This window comes from Anopheles arabiensis, chromosome X (assembly GCF_016920715.1).
Source record: "Anopheles arabiensis isolate DONGOLA chromosome X, AaraD3, whole genome shotgun sequence".
In the NCBI taxonomy this organism is placed as follows: Eukaryota; Metazoa; Arthropoda; class Insecta; order Diptera; family Culicidae; genus Anopheles; species Anopheles arabiensis.
In genome coordinates this window covers 24,961,367-24,977,086 of record NC_053519.1, presented here as the reverse complement: position 1 = coordinate 24,977,086, position 15,720 = coordinate 24,961,367, and the positions used below count along the sequence as shown (strand labels likewise).

At 38.6% G+C, this 15,720-nt stretch overlaps 1 protein-coding gene across 1 annotated transcript; it reads left to right on the top strand.

Annotated features, from left to right (window-relative positions):
- The first annotated feature begins 326 nt into the window (after nt 1-326).
- On the top strand, nt 327-2,741 carry LOC120906007. The gene is made up of 2 exons (XM_040317396.1): nt 327-1,519; nt 1,684-2,741. The coding sequence occupies exons 1-2, from the start codon at nt 935-937 to the stop codon at nt 2,326-2,328; spliced, it is 1,230 nt and encodes a 409-aa protein (XP_040173330.1). The 5' UTR covers nt 327-934; the 3' UTR covers nt 2,329-2,741.
- Nucleotides 2,742-15,720: the final 12,979 nt, after the last annotated feature.

The window sequence follows — 15,720 nt, the reverse complement described above, 5'->3', positions numbered from 1 at the left end:
ACTCAGAATAGTTATACAATGACGCCTCTGGGAGGGCTATATTTGTGATAAGATTTGTGATAGTTACATGACGCTTTATCGAAAAGCTACACGCGTATTATAATTTTAAAAACATTTTAAATTTAACAAATAATAACTAAAACAATAAACACATTTTGATAAATTAGAATAATAAAACAATAGAACAAGAAATAAACAAAACACACGCCTCTGGACAAGGTCAATTTGTTTTTTTATAAATAATAAAGTAGACGCCTTTGGGAGAGATAACACCAAAGAATGAAAAAATTACACTTATTTTCCATTTCACAAAATCTAAGAAAGTGAGCATATTACGCAAGGCTCTTAAGGCAGAGAAAAAGCGAAACCTCTTACTTGCGGCTAAGCTGAATTACCAAAATAAAGCTAGAGCAAGACATTTACGAGAAATTAAGCAGTTCAAAGAAGACATTGTCAAAGAGGCAATTCATTCAACGGCGATCGATATGCAAAATCGTGAAAACACCACGCTCTCTTCTTCCATGAACACACTTTCGGCTGTTTCTATAAATATTCCAGAGTGTAAACCAATCACTAATACGGAAGAAATCGACCGCAAATCCTTCAAAATTTGGAAAGATTTGTTAGAAGCATCAATGGACCTTGCCGGTATTACTGATGAGTATACCAAAAACAATGTTTTTAAAGTAAAGGCAGGACCTATGCTGCTAGAGGTCCTAGACTCGACTCCAATACAGCCATTATCTGAGACATCAAACGCCCCATATTCAAACGCTATGAAGCGGCTGAACGATTTTTCGGTTCTCGAGAATATCGCTTGGTACAGCGGCAAAAGTTAAGGTCATTGACGCAGGACACGGAGGAGTCGGATTTAAAATATCTTAAGCGAGTGATAGCTACAGCTAAATTGTGCGATTTTGACGAAGAAAAACTCATGGAAGGTGTGACAGAAGTTATACAACTACATGCGCTCAACGCCAAAGTGCGAGAAGCAGGTAGAAAGATTCTTCGCAAAGGAGGTACCCTATCTGCTCTGGTGGACAAAATTCGAGGATACGAAGCGGATAAGACAAACGAGGAAATTTTCAAGAAGACACATCAGACAGCATCAGATTTCAGAATAGCGGCGGTTGCACGAAGCGGAGCTGAATCAAATTCCGCTGCTGGATCCGCAACGGTACCGCGGGAAAGGAACTTTGATTACCAAGGTCAATCCAGCTGGAGAAATTTTGGGAATCCCAGCAGTAAATATGGACGAAATAATTCAAGATTCGATAATAAGTTCGCACCCTGCTGGAGATGCTCTAGTATATTTCATGTACCATCAAAGTGTCATGCAGCAAATAAGGTCTGCCGAAACTGTAAGAAAACAGGTCACATTGAACGCGCTTGCCGACAAATACCGACACCATCAAACACACTAAAACATCGGATCAGCCGGGACGATGAAAGATCCGTAAATACAAAGAAAATCGCCACAGTGACTAAAGATGAGGAGCAAAAGGAAGACATGAACGTCGTAAGTGACTATTCATCATAATCCATCTTACCCGATTGAATTTTTATCTACCCACGTTGCGAATTTGATAAACCATATTTTATCTGAAGGAATAAATAGGAGTGAACTATAAAAAAAAAACAAAACAAAAAAAAGCCATTAACATTATTGACTATTACTTTCAGATTAACGAACGGATCTCGATTGAAATAAACGAGTTACACGACTTGGATATCCAAAGAGGATGTATCTTCGGACGCATTGCAAATAACATTTCCGTGTTATTTTTGATAGATTCCGGAGCGGACGTCAATACCGTGGACGAGGACACTTTTGATAAGTTGCGTAAGAATGAACAATCCAGAGAGCAACTTTATTGCGTTTCGAATGGTACAGATAAACCACTGCGTGCGTACGCCAGTCCGGGCGAGATCAAAGTCGTAGGCACTTTTGTGGCAGAATTATACATTTCAGAGAATTTTGAAAAAGTTTACGTTATTAGAGGAGCTAAACCACTGTTGGGTAGAGAAACATCTCTGAGATACAGTGTTTTACAGATAGGGCTCGACGTGAAAATTAACTGTGCAATTACTGGCAAATATCACCCCGTTAAATTCCCAGGTGAAATTCTCGCCGTAACAGTGGAAGACAAATTCCCTAAACTTAATATCCCTCCGGTTGTCTTATCTTACAACATCACCAAACCACCATCACGTCGAATATTTACTAATATCCCATTACCATTTCGCGAGGAGACCCAACGTAGACTACAAAACCTTTTAGCAACTGGAATTATAGAGGTTGTCACAGACTTCCTTTTTCACAGATAGATCCTTTTGCTCGTCATTACTGGTCGTTCCAAAAGAAAAAGACGATATCCGCTTAGTAGTAGACCTAAGAGGGCCCAACAAATGCATTATACGCACACCATTCAGGATGCCAACTTTGAAGGAGATTCTCTCCGACCTTCACGGCGCCAAATGGTTCTCCACTATCGACCTTACTAGTGCATTTTTTCATATAGAAATAGCGGAACAATCTCGGCATCTGACCAATTTTTTTGGAGGAAACGCAACGTATCGTTTTAAACGACTACCGTTTGGCCTTTGCAATGCTCCAGACATATTTCAAGAGACATTACAAACTAAGGTATTATCCGGGTGTCATGGCCAAAAATATTACTTAGACGACATTTTAGTACACGGGCATACAAAAGAGGAACACGATAGAAATCTTAAAGCGGTTCTTCGTCAACTTCGTCAAGCACATAACGTACGCATTAATACTAACAAATGTGTGCTTGGTAAAACCAAAGTTCAATTCGTTGGTTATCTTATATCAGATGAGGGATTATGCGTAGAAAACGAAAAGTTAAAGGCAGTCCAGAACTTCCGTCGTCCGGAAACCGTAAAGGAAGTACAAAGTTTTTTGGGGTTTATGAATTTCTCGGAACGGTTTATTTACATGCGCGCAGACAAAACTAAGTATTTGAGAAAAGTAGCTAAATCTGACATTTTTTATTGGTCCGATGCAGAAGAATCCGAGTTTATTTTTCTAAGAAACGAAGTTTTGAAATCTATAGCTACGTTAGGTTATTTTAGTTCCAAGGATGATACCGAATTGTACGTTGACGCGTCTCCCGTGGGCCTTGGTACAGTGTTGGTACAGTTCGATGTGGAAAGTAAGCCACGGATAATAGCATGCGCTTCAAAAGCATTAACTAGTACAGAACAGAGATACCCACAGACACAGCGAGAAGCGCTAGCGATAGTGTGGGGAGTAGAAAGGGTTACGTTCTATTTGACGGGTAAAACATTCGTCATCCGTACAGATTCCGAAGCTAATGAGTTCATTTTTGGTGAGAGCTATAGACAAAGTAAACGGGCAGTTACAAGGGCCGAGGCTTGGGCTCTAAGACTACAAACCTATGACTTTATTGTGAAGCGGATCCCAGGTTATTTAAATGTTGCGGATGCTCTATCGCGGTTGATAGCTCAAACTCAAGAAGCAGAACCTTTTGACGAAGATGATCATAAACATCTTCTATACACACTTGGTGGGGAAATTGTGAGTATCACGTGGAAGGACATCGAACAAGAGTCGGAAAACGACCCAGAGCTAGTAGCGGTGAGAACAGCAAGCAAATCCGGACGCTGGCCAAAAAACTTACGTAGATATGAAGCAGAACACAGATCAATTCGTTCGTTAGGTTCTATAGTTTTCAAGGACGATAAAATTATTAACGATAAATATTAAACCCCAACTAAACTAAGATCACAGATTATGTTGACAGCTCATCAAGGACACATAGGTGTCTCTGCTATGAAACGAATAATGAGGAAATATTTTTGGTGGCCAAACATGGGCAAGGACGTGGAGGTGTTTGTGAAAAATTGCACAACATGCTTAGTTATCGCAAAAAAAATCCACCAGTGCCTTTGACTAATCGCACTTTGCCGGATGGACCATGGCAAGTGCTACAAATAGATTTTCTATCCATACCAGGTTGCGGGGCTGGAGAGTTTTTGATTGTGGTCGATACCTATTCTAGATACTTAGCCGTTAGCGAAATGCATTGTACAGACGCAAAAACTACTATTTTAGCACTGAATAGAATTTTCTTTACATGGGGATTGCCACTAACCATTCAGAGTGACAATGGCCCTGCCTTTCAGAGCAATGAATTTTTTACATACTGGGAGGAAAAAGGTGTAAAAATTAATAAGTCAACACCCCTAAACCCTCAGTCAAATGGGGCTGTCGAAAGGCAGAATCAGGGTATTATCAAAGCATTAGCTGGAGCGAAACAAGATGGAAATAGTTGGAAAGACGCCCTTAGTGCTTACGTTCGTGTACATAATACCATGAAACCACATTCCAGACTGGGAGTAACGCCGTTCGAATTATTGGTAGGTTGGCGGTATCGAGGATTCTTCCCAAGTCTGTGGGAATCTAAGGCAACAAGAGAGCTAGATAGACCTGACGTACGCGAGCAGGATACTCTTTCCAAATTAGTAAGCAAGGCTTATGCAGATACACGTCGAGGAGCGAAGGATTTGGATATAACTGTAGGAGACAAGATTCTACTCTCATTTCCAAAGAAAAACAAGACCGATAGTACATTTTCTTCCGATCCATACACAGTGTTAGCTAGAGAAGGATCAAAGGTTGTTGTTCAGAACGATCGAGGAGTTCAATATACCCGCAACGTGGGGGATTGTAAAAAAGCGTCACAAAGTACGCAGTTATCAGAAGAGATAGGACCTAATAGCACATCATTTTCGACTCCGAAGGATCCTGAAAATGAGTCTGAACATCCTTCGGAAGATAGGGCAAGGAGCAGTCCAGTTAAGCGACCACAAAGAGCGATGAGAAAGCCAGAAAGACTAAAAAATATGTTCTTGTATCGAATTTATAGCTAGAGTAGGAGAAGAGGCGAATGTAGAGAATAATAGTAATAATAATAGGAAAAATAATAATAATAATAAGAAAAATAAAAATAATAACAAAAATAATAATTATAACAAAAATAATAATAATAATAAGTTAGAACTTTACTTTAAAATAAAAGAATTATTAGCACAAAAACGTAGCATAGAGATGGTCGCGAGAGGGAAGGATATAGAGAGAAATAGCGATAGAACGAGAAGCCTATCGACAAGTAAGAGACTCGCAGCTCGCAGATCTCACGGTGAGATATCGCTCGGTGAGAAGAGATCAACAGAGAAGCGCGATTTCAAGAGAGGAGCGACCCGGTGAGATCGCATGTGAGAGCGGCAGGATGGAAACGAAACGCGAAAAGGCGATGAGTTTTTGGACGGACGTAGTGAAGGAGAGTCACAATAAAGGAGTGTTTCAGAAAACTACAAGTGGCGTATTGTAGGATGTTTAGAAACAACGATGACAAGGGCTGCGGTTACGACAAAACGGAGTATATGTTGTTTCTGTATGTTGTGTTGTGTTATAAACAAACTCATACAATTTTATAAAATTATCCCAATCATCGTGATGCTCATTAGTAAATGCTCTTAGGTATTCATTTAAGCTTCAATGATTACGTTCTAGAGCTCCAATTGTTTGTGGATGATATGGCGTTGAAAATGTTTGATTTATTTTTAAAATTTGGGCTATTTTACTTAACACCTCATTGTTATATTCCAATCCTTGGTCTGATCTAAGCTCCAAAAAGCTTCCATAAGTCATGATAAGATGTTCAACCAATGCTTTCGCAATCGTGGTTGCTTCTTTGTTTTTAATTGGAATGATCACTATATATTTTGATAGGTCGCATTGAATCGTAATTGCATATCTGTTGTTATTTATTGTTTTGGGTAATGGACCAACTGTGTCAATTGATATGATGGTGAATGGTTTTGCTGCAGTTGATGTGATTATAGATTTTTCTTTTGTGTGCTTATTTACTTTGCTAACTTTGCATATTTCACATTTCTGCAAGTAACTTATTATATCTTGCTTTATATCATTCCATTTAAATTTTTCACGAATTTTTAAATATAATCTGTATTGCGCTATATGACCTCCTGTGGGTATGGCATGATATTCTTCCATGATTTTCAACTTTTCTTTCTCACTTGTTATCCATTTAGGTGGATCAAACAAAATTATCTCGTAACCGAAAATTGCTGTGTCTGCTATTTCCTTTATGGTTAATTGAGAGTAATATTCGAATAATTTGTCCTCAACTGATATTGCTAACTTGTCTCGGTTAAATTTCTTAGCAATTTGGCATATATCTAGAAGAGCAATTTCTATTTCTTGACTTCGATTTTGGCCTTTAGAATTGTTAAGAGGGATAACCCTTTTTCCAAGTTGCTTATTTTAGTTGTGACTACATACTTTGATTTCTATTCCATTTCTTTTAACTTCTGACTTAATTTTCAAAATCTTATTAACTTCTGACGGTCTATCTGTCTTCCAAAATACTTGATTAGTTACTTCTTTATTTCTTCCAGCTGTTGGTGTGTCCTTTACTTTCTTTTGTGCCTTTACCATTGCTCTTGTGTTAACTACCATAATTGAATTGTTTTTAATGCTTTTAATATCCTCCTGTTTAGTTTTTGGGATCAATTCTTTCAACTCATCTGAATTGTACACGATTTGTGATAATGCGTCTGCTGCAACATTACTTTTTCCAGCTACGAATTGTATTGTGAAATCAAATTCTTCCAGATCTAGTCTAATTCTGGTTAATTTTAACGTTGGATTTTTCATACCAAAGAGATAAACTAGTCTACTAGGTCTAGATAAAATAGGTCTATGGTCTGTTCTGATTGTAAATTTTCGTCCATAAACATATGGTTTGAAATGATTTACTGCCCAGTGTATAGCTACTAATTCTTTTTCTATTATACTCTTATTCTTTTCGCCTTTAGTAAAAGTATTACTTGCGAATGCAATAGGAAAATCTTGCCCATTTGTGATTTGGGAGTGAACTGCTCCGCACGCAAAGTTTGATGCGTCTGTAGTTAAAATAAAATCTTTGCTAAAGTCTGGGTATTTAAGAATGGTTGGAGATAGCAGATGCTCCTTTAATGAATCAAATGCTGTTTGTTGTTCCTTTTTCCATTCAAAAAGTGTGCCTTTCTTTAATAAATCATTTAGTGGCTTTGCAATTTTTGCAAAGTTTTGTATAAATTTTCTGTAGTAATTACAGAAAGCTACGAATCTTCTAACTTCGTCTGCGTTAGTTGGTATAGGATACTTTCTTATTGTTTCGAATTTGGTTTCATCAGGGTATATTCCCTGGTCCGTTATTTTGTGTCCAAGATATGTAACATCTGATTTAAAGAATTTGCACTTCTCTGGGTTCAATTTAAGATTGTAGTATCGTAATCTATTAAATACTTGTGTAAGATTTTCTATATGAATTTTCATTGAGCTTCCTATTACTATAATATCATCGATATAAATGAATGCTATTTCAGGTATGAGGCCAGCCATTGCTATTGCCATCATACGCTGAAAACTGTTAGGACTTATGTTTAGTCCAAAAGGCAGTCTTGTGAATTGATAATGTCCTTTTGGTGTAGAAAATGCTGTATATTTTCGCGATTCTTTTTCCAAAGGGATCTGATGAAAACCTGACATCAGATCTAGAGTGCTGAAATATTTTGCATTTCCTAATTGGTCTAATATTGTGTCTATTCTCGGAAGTGGAAACTTATCTGGTAATATCTTTTTGTTCAATTGCCTAAAATCGACTACTAATCTCCATTTCTTATCGTTTCCTGTTTTCTTGGGGACAAGCAGAATTGGTGAATTGTAAGGGGAAACGGAGTTTTCTATTATATTATTTTCTAACATCTTATTTACTTGCTGATCTATTTCTTTGCTTTGCGAATGAATTTGTTTATAGTTGGGGATATATGTAGGAATATTGTCTTTAGGAGTAATTGTTTGCTTATAAAAATTATTAGTTGTAATTGGGTCTTCATTTAAACAAAATAAATCAGAAAATTTATTTACTAGTTTACTTATTTCTCGACAAATAATATCTGGATAATTTTTTTAAATTGATTTTGTTTAATATTTCTTTAACTCTTTGCATATTTGTTTTAGTTTCTGCTACTTTATAAATTTCAAAGTTATTTATTGGCTCTATTGTAGGTTTGAAAAATTTCGTGTTAATAATAGTATCTTTTTCAGTATTATTAATAAATTTTATACATGGATTATTCTTGGAAACTATTGTATCAGCGCAAAATATTTCTGTTGTTATTGCCTGTGCATTAACTACTGAATCTTCTTTTAAATTATTTTAATCTATTTTATGAATAATTTCACTTCTTGCTGGAATTAAGAGTGAATTGTCTTCTATAGGATGAGATATTGAGATTCCATTGATATTAAAATTTTACAAATAATATTCATAATCTATCTTACATTTATATTTTGTAAAGAAATCTCTTCCTAAAATTCCATCGGCTTCTATTTCTATAATATCTGGAATCAAGTGAAATTTATGACTAACTGTTGCGTTGCTAAATATTAAATTTGAACTAATTGTACCATAGGTAATTAAAGAGTTATTAGTAATTCCTGTAAGTCTAACTTTGTTATTGCTATCTATCGCATGCTGAGATCTAATTTTTCCTATTTTAAATAATGAAACAGCTGATCCTGTGTCAATAAATAATGAACTATACTTATTTGCAGCTTTTTCTACTTTAATTGTAGTTGAATTATTGGCAGATAAATTCAATGTCATTACCGACAGCTGTTCTATTCCTGCCGGGCTAGGTCTAAAAAATTATTCTGTTCCTCTTCTTCTTCAGCTTCAGTAGTAAATATTCTACGAGCTTGTTGATTTGAGAAGTTATTGGGCTGTGTATTTTGTCTTCCAATTTGATTATATTGTCTAGGGCTCCTATAGAAATGTCTATCTCTGTTTCTATTTGGGGTATATGTATTCGGGTTCGTTCTATTTGAATTTGGACTTTCATAATACCTCCTGTTAGTTCTGTTTTGGAAGTTTGGGTTCGAGTTATATCTATTATAATTATTTGTTTTGCTGTTGGGAAATCTTTTGAAATTATTTGTGAAAAAATTTTGGTTTCTATTAAAGGCTTAAACTTGATTTGAATTATTGTTTTCGATTTCATTTTCTAATACCTTTTGTGTAGCTGCTGTAATTGTTGGGTATTGTCCGACTTTAAGTAGAATTTTTGTTTCAGAGTTGGAATTTTTTTCTTTAAGTGTGTCAACTCCAACTTTAACAGCCATTTTATTTGCTACTTCTTCGGGAATTTTTTGTTCTAGAAAGCATTCGTTGGTTTCACTGTTAATTTTGTTTAAATACTGTTCACTTATGGCTTCCTCGAGCTCTATCAAATCCGATTGTATGGATGTTAATAGTTCTCTAGCCAAAATTTTATGTTTACTTATATATATATATATATATATATATATATATATATATATATATATATATATATATATATATATATATATATATATATATATATATATATACATATATATATATATTTTTTTTAATTTTTTAATTTTTTTTTACTTAATATTCATATATATCCCATAGTGTTAATTTTACAATACCTGACTTAACGAAACTTATCGTTTGCATTCCTACGGCATGCACGATGTGTAGTTTAAAAGCTGCTCGATGTGTATACTGCGATAGCGTCGTTGACTGCTTCCTCTTGTATTGTTGCTCGCGTTCTATCGTTCTTCACACTTTCCTCGTGTTGTTCGTTGTGGAAGTGCTGCTGCTGCTGCGATAATGGGATTGTTCAGTTCGGTTTCACTTAGCGCACTTAGTTTCACACTTTCTTGTGCACTATTCTAATTAGTATTCCGGTTCGGAATTTATGTGTCACTGCATGTGTAATTCTTGTTGCTTTTAATTCACATATGATTTCATTTTTAGCACTGTATTTGTGATGTTTCGGGATATTCATGCAGTTTCGGGTGAGTTTTTTCACAGTTGTTGTATCACGGAACTAATTTGTATTGGTGTCAATGCACATTATTGCATCTCACTTTACGACGCGTATCGGCTTTTGTGTTTATAAGTGTAATGTGATCTAAACGTACATCTATGCCGAATACTTTAGTGTTTGTTAGCTTAGTGTATATGCATTGTGCATAATAGTGTTTGCGACGGATTTGCACTCGCGATTGTTGCGATACCTTTTACACATACCTTCGTCCGCTTTTCGCACTATGGTATTTTTATTTTCGATGTATAAATTTTAGCATAGTGTTTACATACCGTGTCCAACGGGATTTTTATAACCTGCAGCCTTTCGTTATGCTTACTTCTGTGTATTCCTTTGCTTTGGCTCTGTGTCACGGTCGCCATGTAGTGAACTTGTCATCACTTAGTGTCGTTCCTGACTTAAGACGGATTGTATTTACACTTTTATATAAACTCACTTTTATTTTTGCCACTTTACTTAAACTTAATAGCGTGGCTGGCTTCTACGGATTTGCGAACTTATTTTTTGCGCGGCGGACTGGACTGCGTGATTTTACTGATACAACAACTCTCCTCTAGCTACGCGCGAGCTTCCTTTTATACGAAATAATTACATTGCGCTTATGGGCATATTTAGCTTATCCGCTCCGTTATGCATGATTACAATTTATTATCCTGCTCTATCTCCTGCATTATGCGTACGTGACTTTTTGCGTACATTAGGTAATATCGTCCTTCCATGTGTGTTATCCTACTGCGCAATTGGATGAACTCTATTAAATTTTCTTTATTTATCTAGTTGGTTCGGATTAGAACATATTGCACTTTTATGTCTAATATTTGTGTGCATCTAATTACAGTAATTTATGTTCCGATGATGTTTAATCTAAAATTTTATACTTGTAAAAACTATGTCTTTTGAGTGTGTTGGTGAATACGATCACGCCACTTATCATGCTATTTCATTCTATCATTAGCTGTTTCATTCTAGCCTTAGTGCGGTTTGTGTCTAGGATGTAATGAATTTACTGCAGATTATTATAGCGGATGTTATACTAATAATTGTGTCTTTGCTATTCTAATCTAATTCTAATTTGCTAAGTCTGATAGTGTCGGGTGTCGAACCTATGCTACAGGTAGCTCGACGAGCTGCTTGACAAATTTGCCGTAGGAGAGAAAAAGATGGCATGATAAAATTCTCCGAACGGCATGATTTCTTCCGTCGCTTTGAACAGCGGGCTGAGCCACTTTTTCCATTCCATACCTATATTTTCGGAATACCTTTCGTAATTGAACGGTTTAACCGCAAGGCCCGACATTCACAAGATGTCCACTTACACCGGTGTTGTTGCGTCTAGCAACAAAGCTCTTTTTTTCGCGAAGTAAAGGTTGAAACTTCAGCTTTCTTAATTCACTTTAACTGTATTAAAAAATTCACTGAACTTGCTTCTCTTGGCGCGATGGTAGAAAGAGGTCGATTTTCGTCTTCGTGCCCGTTTTAAAACTTCGCGCAAACCCGATTGCGGTCATTCCACTTAACTTCCCACCAAACAAAGCCGAAGTCGCTCGAACCTTTTACTCTGTGCCAGAGCGAGAAAGCATGCATTCTGCATCAAGTTCTACAGCTGAAAACACAGCGCGTGTAGATGTGTGTGTGCGCGGAGCGAATGTATAGATGAAGATGGGAAGCAGCGGGGTTTTCTCGTTCAGTTGAGGGACCCGAACAATTCCCCATGGTTTTATCAGTCCAATACGCTGCTGAGGGAAGGGTGTGCTATTTTTTCGCGCGGTGGGATTCATGCTCATGATTATGAAAAACTGTATGTTCTTTGCAATATTTGCTTACTATGTTATTGTTTTCACCATTTTCTAAATTTTTCCCCACTTTTCAAATCTTCTTCTTCTTTGGCTCAACAACCGTTGTCGGTCAAGGCCTGCCTGTACCACTTTTGGGCTTGGATTTCAGTGACTAATTGATTTCCCACCATAGCAGGATAGTCAATCCTACGTATGGTGGCACGGTCTATTTTTGGGGATTGAACCCATGACGGGCATGTTGTTAAGTCGGACAAGTTGACGACTGTACTACAAGGCCGACCACTTTTCAAATATTTCATTAAAATACACGTGAAAGTTTCTATAGATAATATTTTCATAGGAACCGCGCTAAAAAGCCGCATTGCTAAGATTGATTATATTATCGATTTAAAAAAAAGTTTCTGAACCCGTAATGAAAAAAAAAACAAAAATACGAAAAACTTTTTCTAAGTATATTTTGAGTTGCTGAATCTAGCTCTCGAAGATCGTTTTTGGATACGATGAATAGTTTCAAAGATATTTATCAAAAACCTGTTGCTTTCTTCGAACACACATATTTTAAATGTTCAGCAGTAAGCGGGTATCTGTTCATTGCGCGGAAGCTAGCGCCTGTGATACTAGACAAAAATCAAACGATGGAAAAGATCCATTCTTATTTCATTAATAATCTCGCTAAGCGCGATGTAATAAATGGTTAAATTGTTTGACCGGCTGGTTTCAAACATTTCTCCCATCACAAACGCTGGATCAAGACCCGGCGGTAAGTACCCTTTAATCCATATACAATAATAACTCTCCATCAGTTCACAGGCAAACAGGCAGCAAAGAGGATTCCACAAAGCACAAGCGGCTCCAGGCTTAACCCGCCGTCAACCCCACCTGGCCCTTGCCCCCCCAAGGCGAACGCGAAAAAAAGGAACGCCCCAAAATCAAATTGCACAGTGTGTGTGTGCGTGTGTTGTTTTGCTTCTTTCCCATTCGAAACCCGAACTAATTTCGGCTTTTTGCACGAAGAAAGGTTCGAGCCATCGCTTCCGCTCGAAGTCGAGCAAGGGATCGAGCGATAAGCTCCCTCGAACCCATCTCGAACCTTATTTCCTTCGAGCGACTTCGGCTATGTCTGTTGGGTTGCGCAGGTTCATCCGTTGCACGCGAAGCTCCTTCGGGATGAACCATTCCTACTCTCTTAATTTCGCCCGTATTTGCTTCGCCTATGCTACCTGTCCCTCTCTCTCACTTCACCACAACGCAGCTGTCAAACTAGAACCGCTGTTGATAAACAACACTGGCCCCGGTGTTTGACCGCGTTAAACTCTTTCGTGCGGTTCTAAGTTTATTACGGCTATTTTTACTACCATTCGCTCTATAATCTTTTTGTTCGCTAGTTGTACGTGCACACGCCGAGTGGTTCCGTCCTTCGAAGGTACGAGCTGTACGATTCTTCCCTTAGGCCAGCATCCTCTTGGTAGGGCGTCATCGACAATCAGCACGAGGTCTCCTAATTTCAATGGCGGCTGGGGCTCAAACCATTTGCTGCGACGGGTGAGCGTAGGCAGATAAGAAGCTAACCATTTTTTCCAAAATTGATCTGCGTACAGTTGTGACGTCTTCCAGTTGTTCCTAAGGGCTGCGGAAGAATCATCAAAAGATGTTAATGGTTTTATTCCAGAAGATGAACCCAAGAGAAAATGGTTTGGCGTTAACACGGCTTCTTCCTCACTATCAACCGATACATGTGTTAGTGGGCGAGAGTTGATAATGTTTTCTACTTCAATTAACCAATTGGCGAAAACGGTATCGGTCGGTGTTTTGCATGCCGGAGAGGGTGCGTTTTACTGATCGGATTAATCTCTCCCATGCACCACCCATGGGGGGGGGGGGGGGGTTGAATATCCACGTCGTATCGGGAAGGTACATTTCATCAATCAGCTCCTCGATGTTTATCTGCTTTGCAGCATGCAGAACTCACGATCAGCGTCAACGAAATTAGTCCCACGATCAGTTCTGATTTCAATCGGAGTCCCTTTTAAGCGCGATAAAATTGCAAATAGCGATGATGCAAGCGCTGGTGTTCAAGCTGTGAGCCACCTCTATGTGTATGGCCCGTATTGTTAGACACGTGAACAGCACACCCCAGCGCTTTTCCTGTCTCCGTCCAACAGCGACCAAAAAGGGTCCGAAGTAATCTATCCCTGTGTAGGAGAACGGTCTGGCGTACGGCGACACTCGAACTAACGGCAGCTCATTCATCACTGGAGGTTTAGGGTAAGCTTTACGAAGGCTACATCTAAAGCAATTGTTTCGCACTCTGTGGCACGCGCTTCGTAGGCCAGGAATATCGAACTTTTACTGCACTTCATTCATTACGGTTTGATGATTTTGATGTTTATACTTCCAGTGGTACTCCGTTACAATCAGATCGGTAAGCCAGGATTTTTTGGGAAGAATAATTGGCCTCTTCATGTGCATGTCTTCTTCCTTGATGATCGATTGCTCAGCTTGTTGTAGCTCGCTTGTAGTAGTTGAAGGCTTGAAGCTTTGCACTTGCCACTCGTTTTCCGGTTGTTGCAGGAACGCTGGTCCTTTAAACCACATTCCGGTCGTGCAGTGTCGGTCACGGTTGGACTATTTTGTACCTTCGTCGGCTACGTTGTTTTTAGTCGGCACCCACTGTCATTCCTTTACTGACGAGTTTTCTAATATTTCGCCTACTCGATAAGCTACGTAGACGCTATAATTTCGATGATCCGAGTTGAGCCAACACAAATCGACTTTTGAATCGGTCCACAAGAAGCGTCTTTGGATCTTTATCCGGTGTGATTGATGAATAGCTGTCATCAGTCTGACTCCCAATACTGCAGCTTGCCGCTCTCATCGGGGAATGGATGTATATTTTAACGGAGCTACTCGAGTTTTTGCGCCGATCAACACAACTTCCCGTTGATCTTCGGATTCGAATCGGAAATACGCCACTGCTGCGAAACCGTCTCTCCCGGCGTCTACAAAAATATGAAGCTGTGTTGTGCAGGTCTCTAAGCTAATGGACGTGCAGTAACATCGCAGAATCTTAATAGATTGCAGATGAGGTATGCAAGTTAACCACTCCTTCCATTTGTCTTGCAGATAATTGGGTATTTGATCGTCCCACCCAATTCCAGAACGCCAAACTTCTTGCAATAAGACTTTGAGGAACAGTAAAAAGCCTGCTATCAAGCATAACGGGTCGTATATTGTCATAAGCGTGCTCAGTACTTGCCGTTTGGTTGGTATAACGATCCCTTGTAGAACATCTACATCCTTTAACGGCACTTTGAATTGGAACGTATCTTCGTTTGCGTTCCACCACATTCCCAAGACCTTCTGGGTACAAGCTGTTGGATCAAGGTTCATATCCTTCTCCCGATTGTTGCTATTACCAACGCCATCTAGTACTTGGCCATAATTCGACATCCAATTGTGAAGCTTGAATCCTCCTTGTGAGTGAATAAATTGCACATCTTGTGCTAGCTTCGTGGCCTCGGTTACACTCTCTATACTGGCAAGCATATCGTCGACGTAGTGATGACGCTTAATACATTCGACGGCTAGAGGATAGGGGGCAGCGAAACGGTCCGCGTTTACATTCTTTACAATTGGTCGGAAGTTGGTGAACAGACGGACCCAAAGGTCATCCTCAGCATCACATATTCATCGGGCTCTACTTGCGACCGGTCAGTTCGCCATAGGAATATTTGGCTAATCAGATCCTCTTCTTTAATCATGACCTGATGGTACATTTCTTGAATGTCAGCGGCAATAGCAACACGATATTCTCTAAACCGACTTAGGACAGTCGGCAGCGGTGAAAGAAGGTCTGGCCCAGTCAATAACATGGAATTAAGTGAAATGCCGTTCACTGTTGCAGCTGCATCCCATACTACTCTAACCTTATTTGGTTTATTGGGGT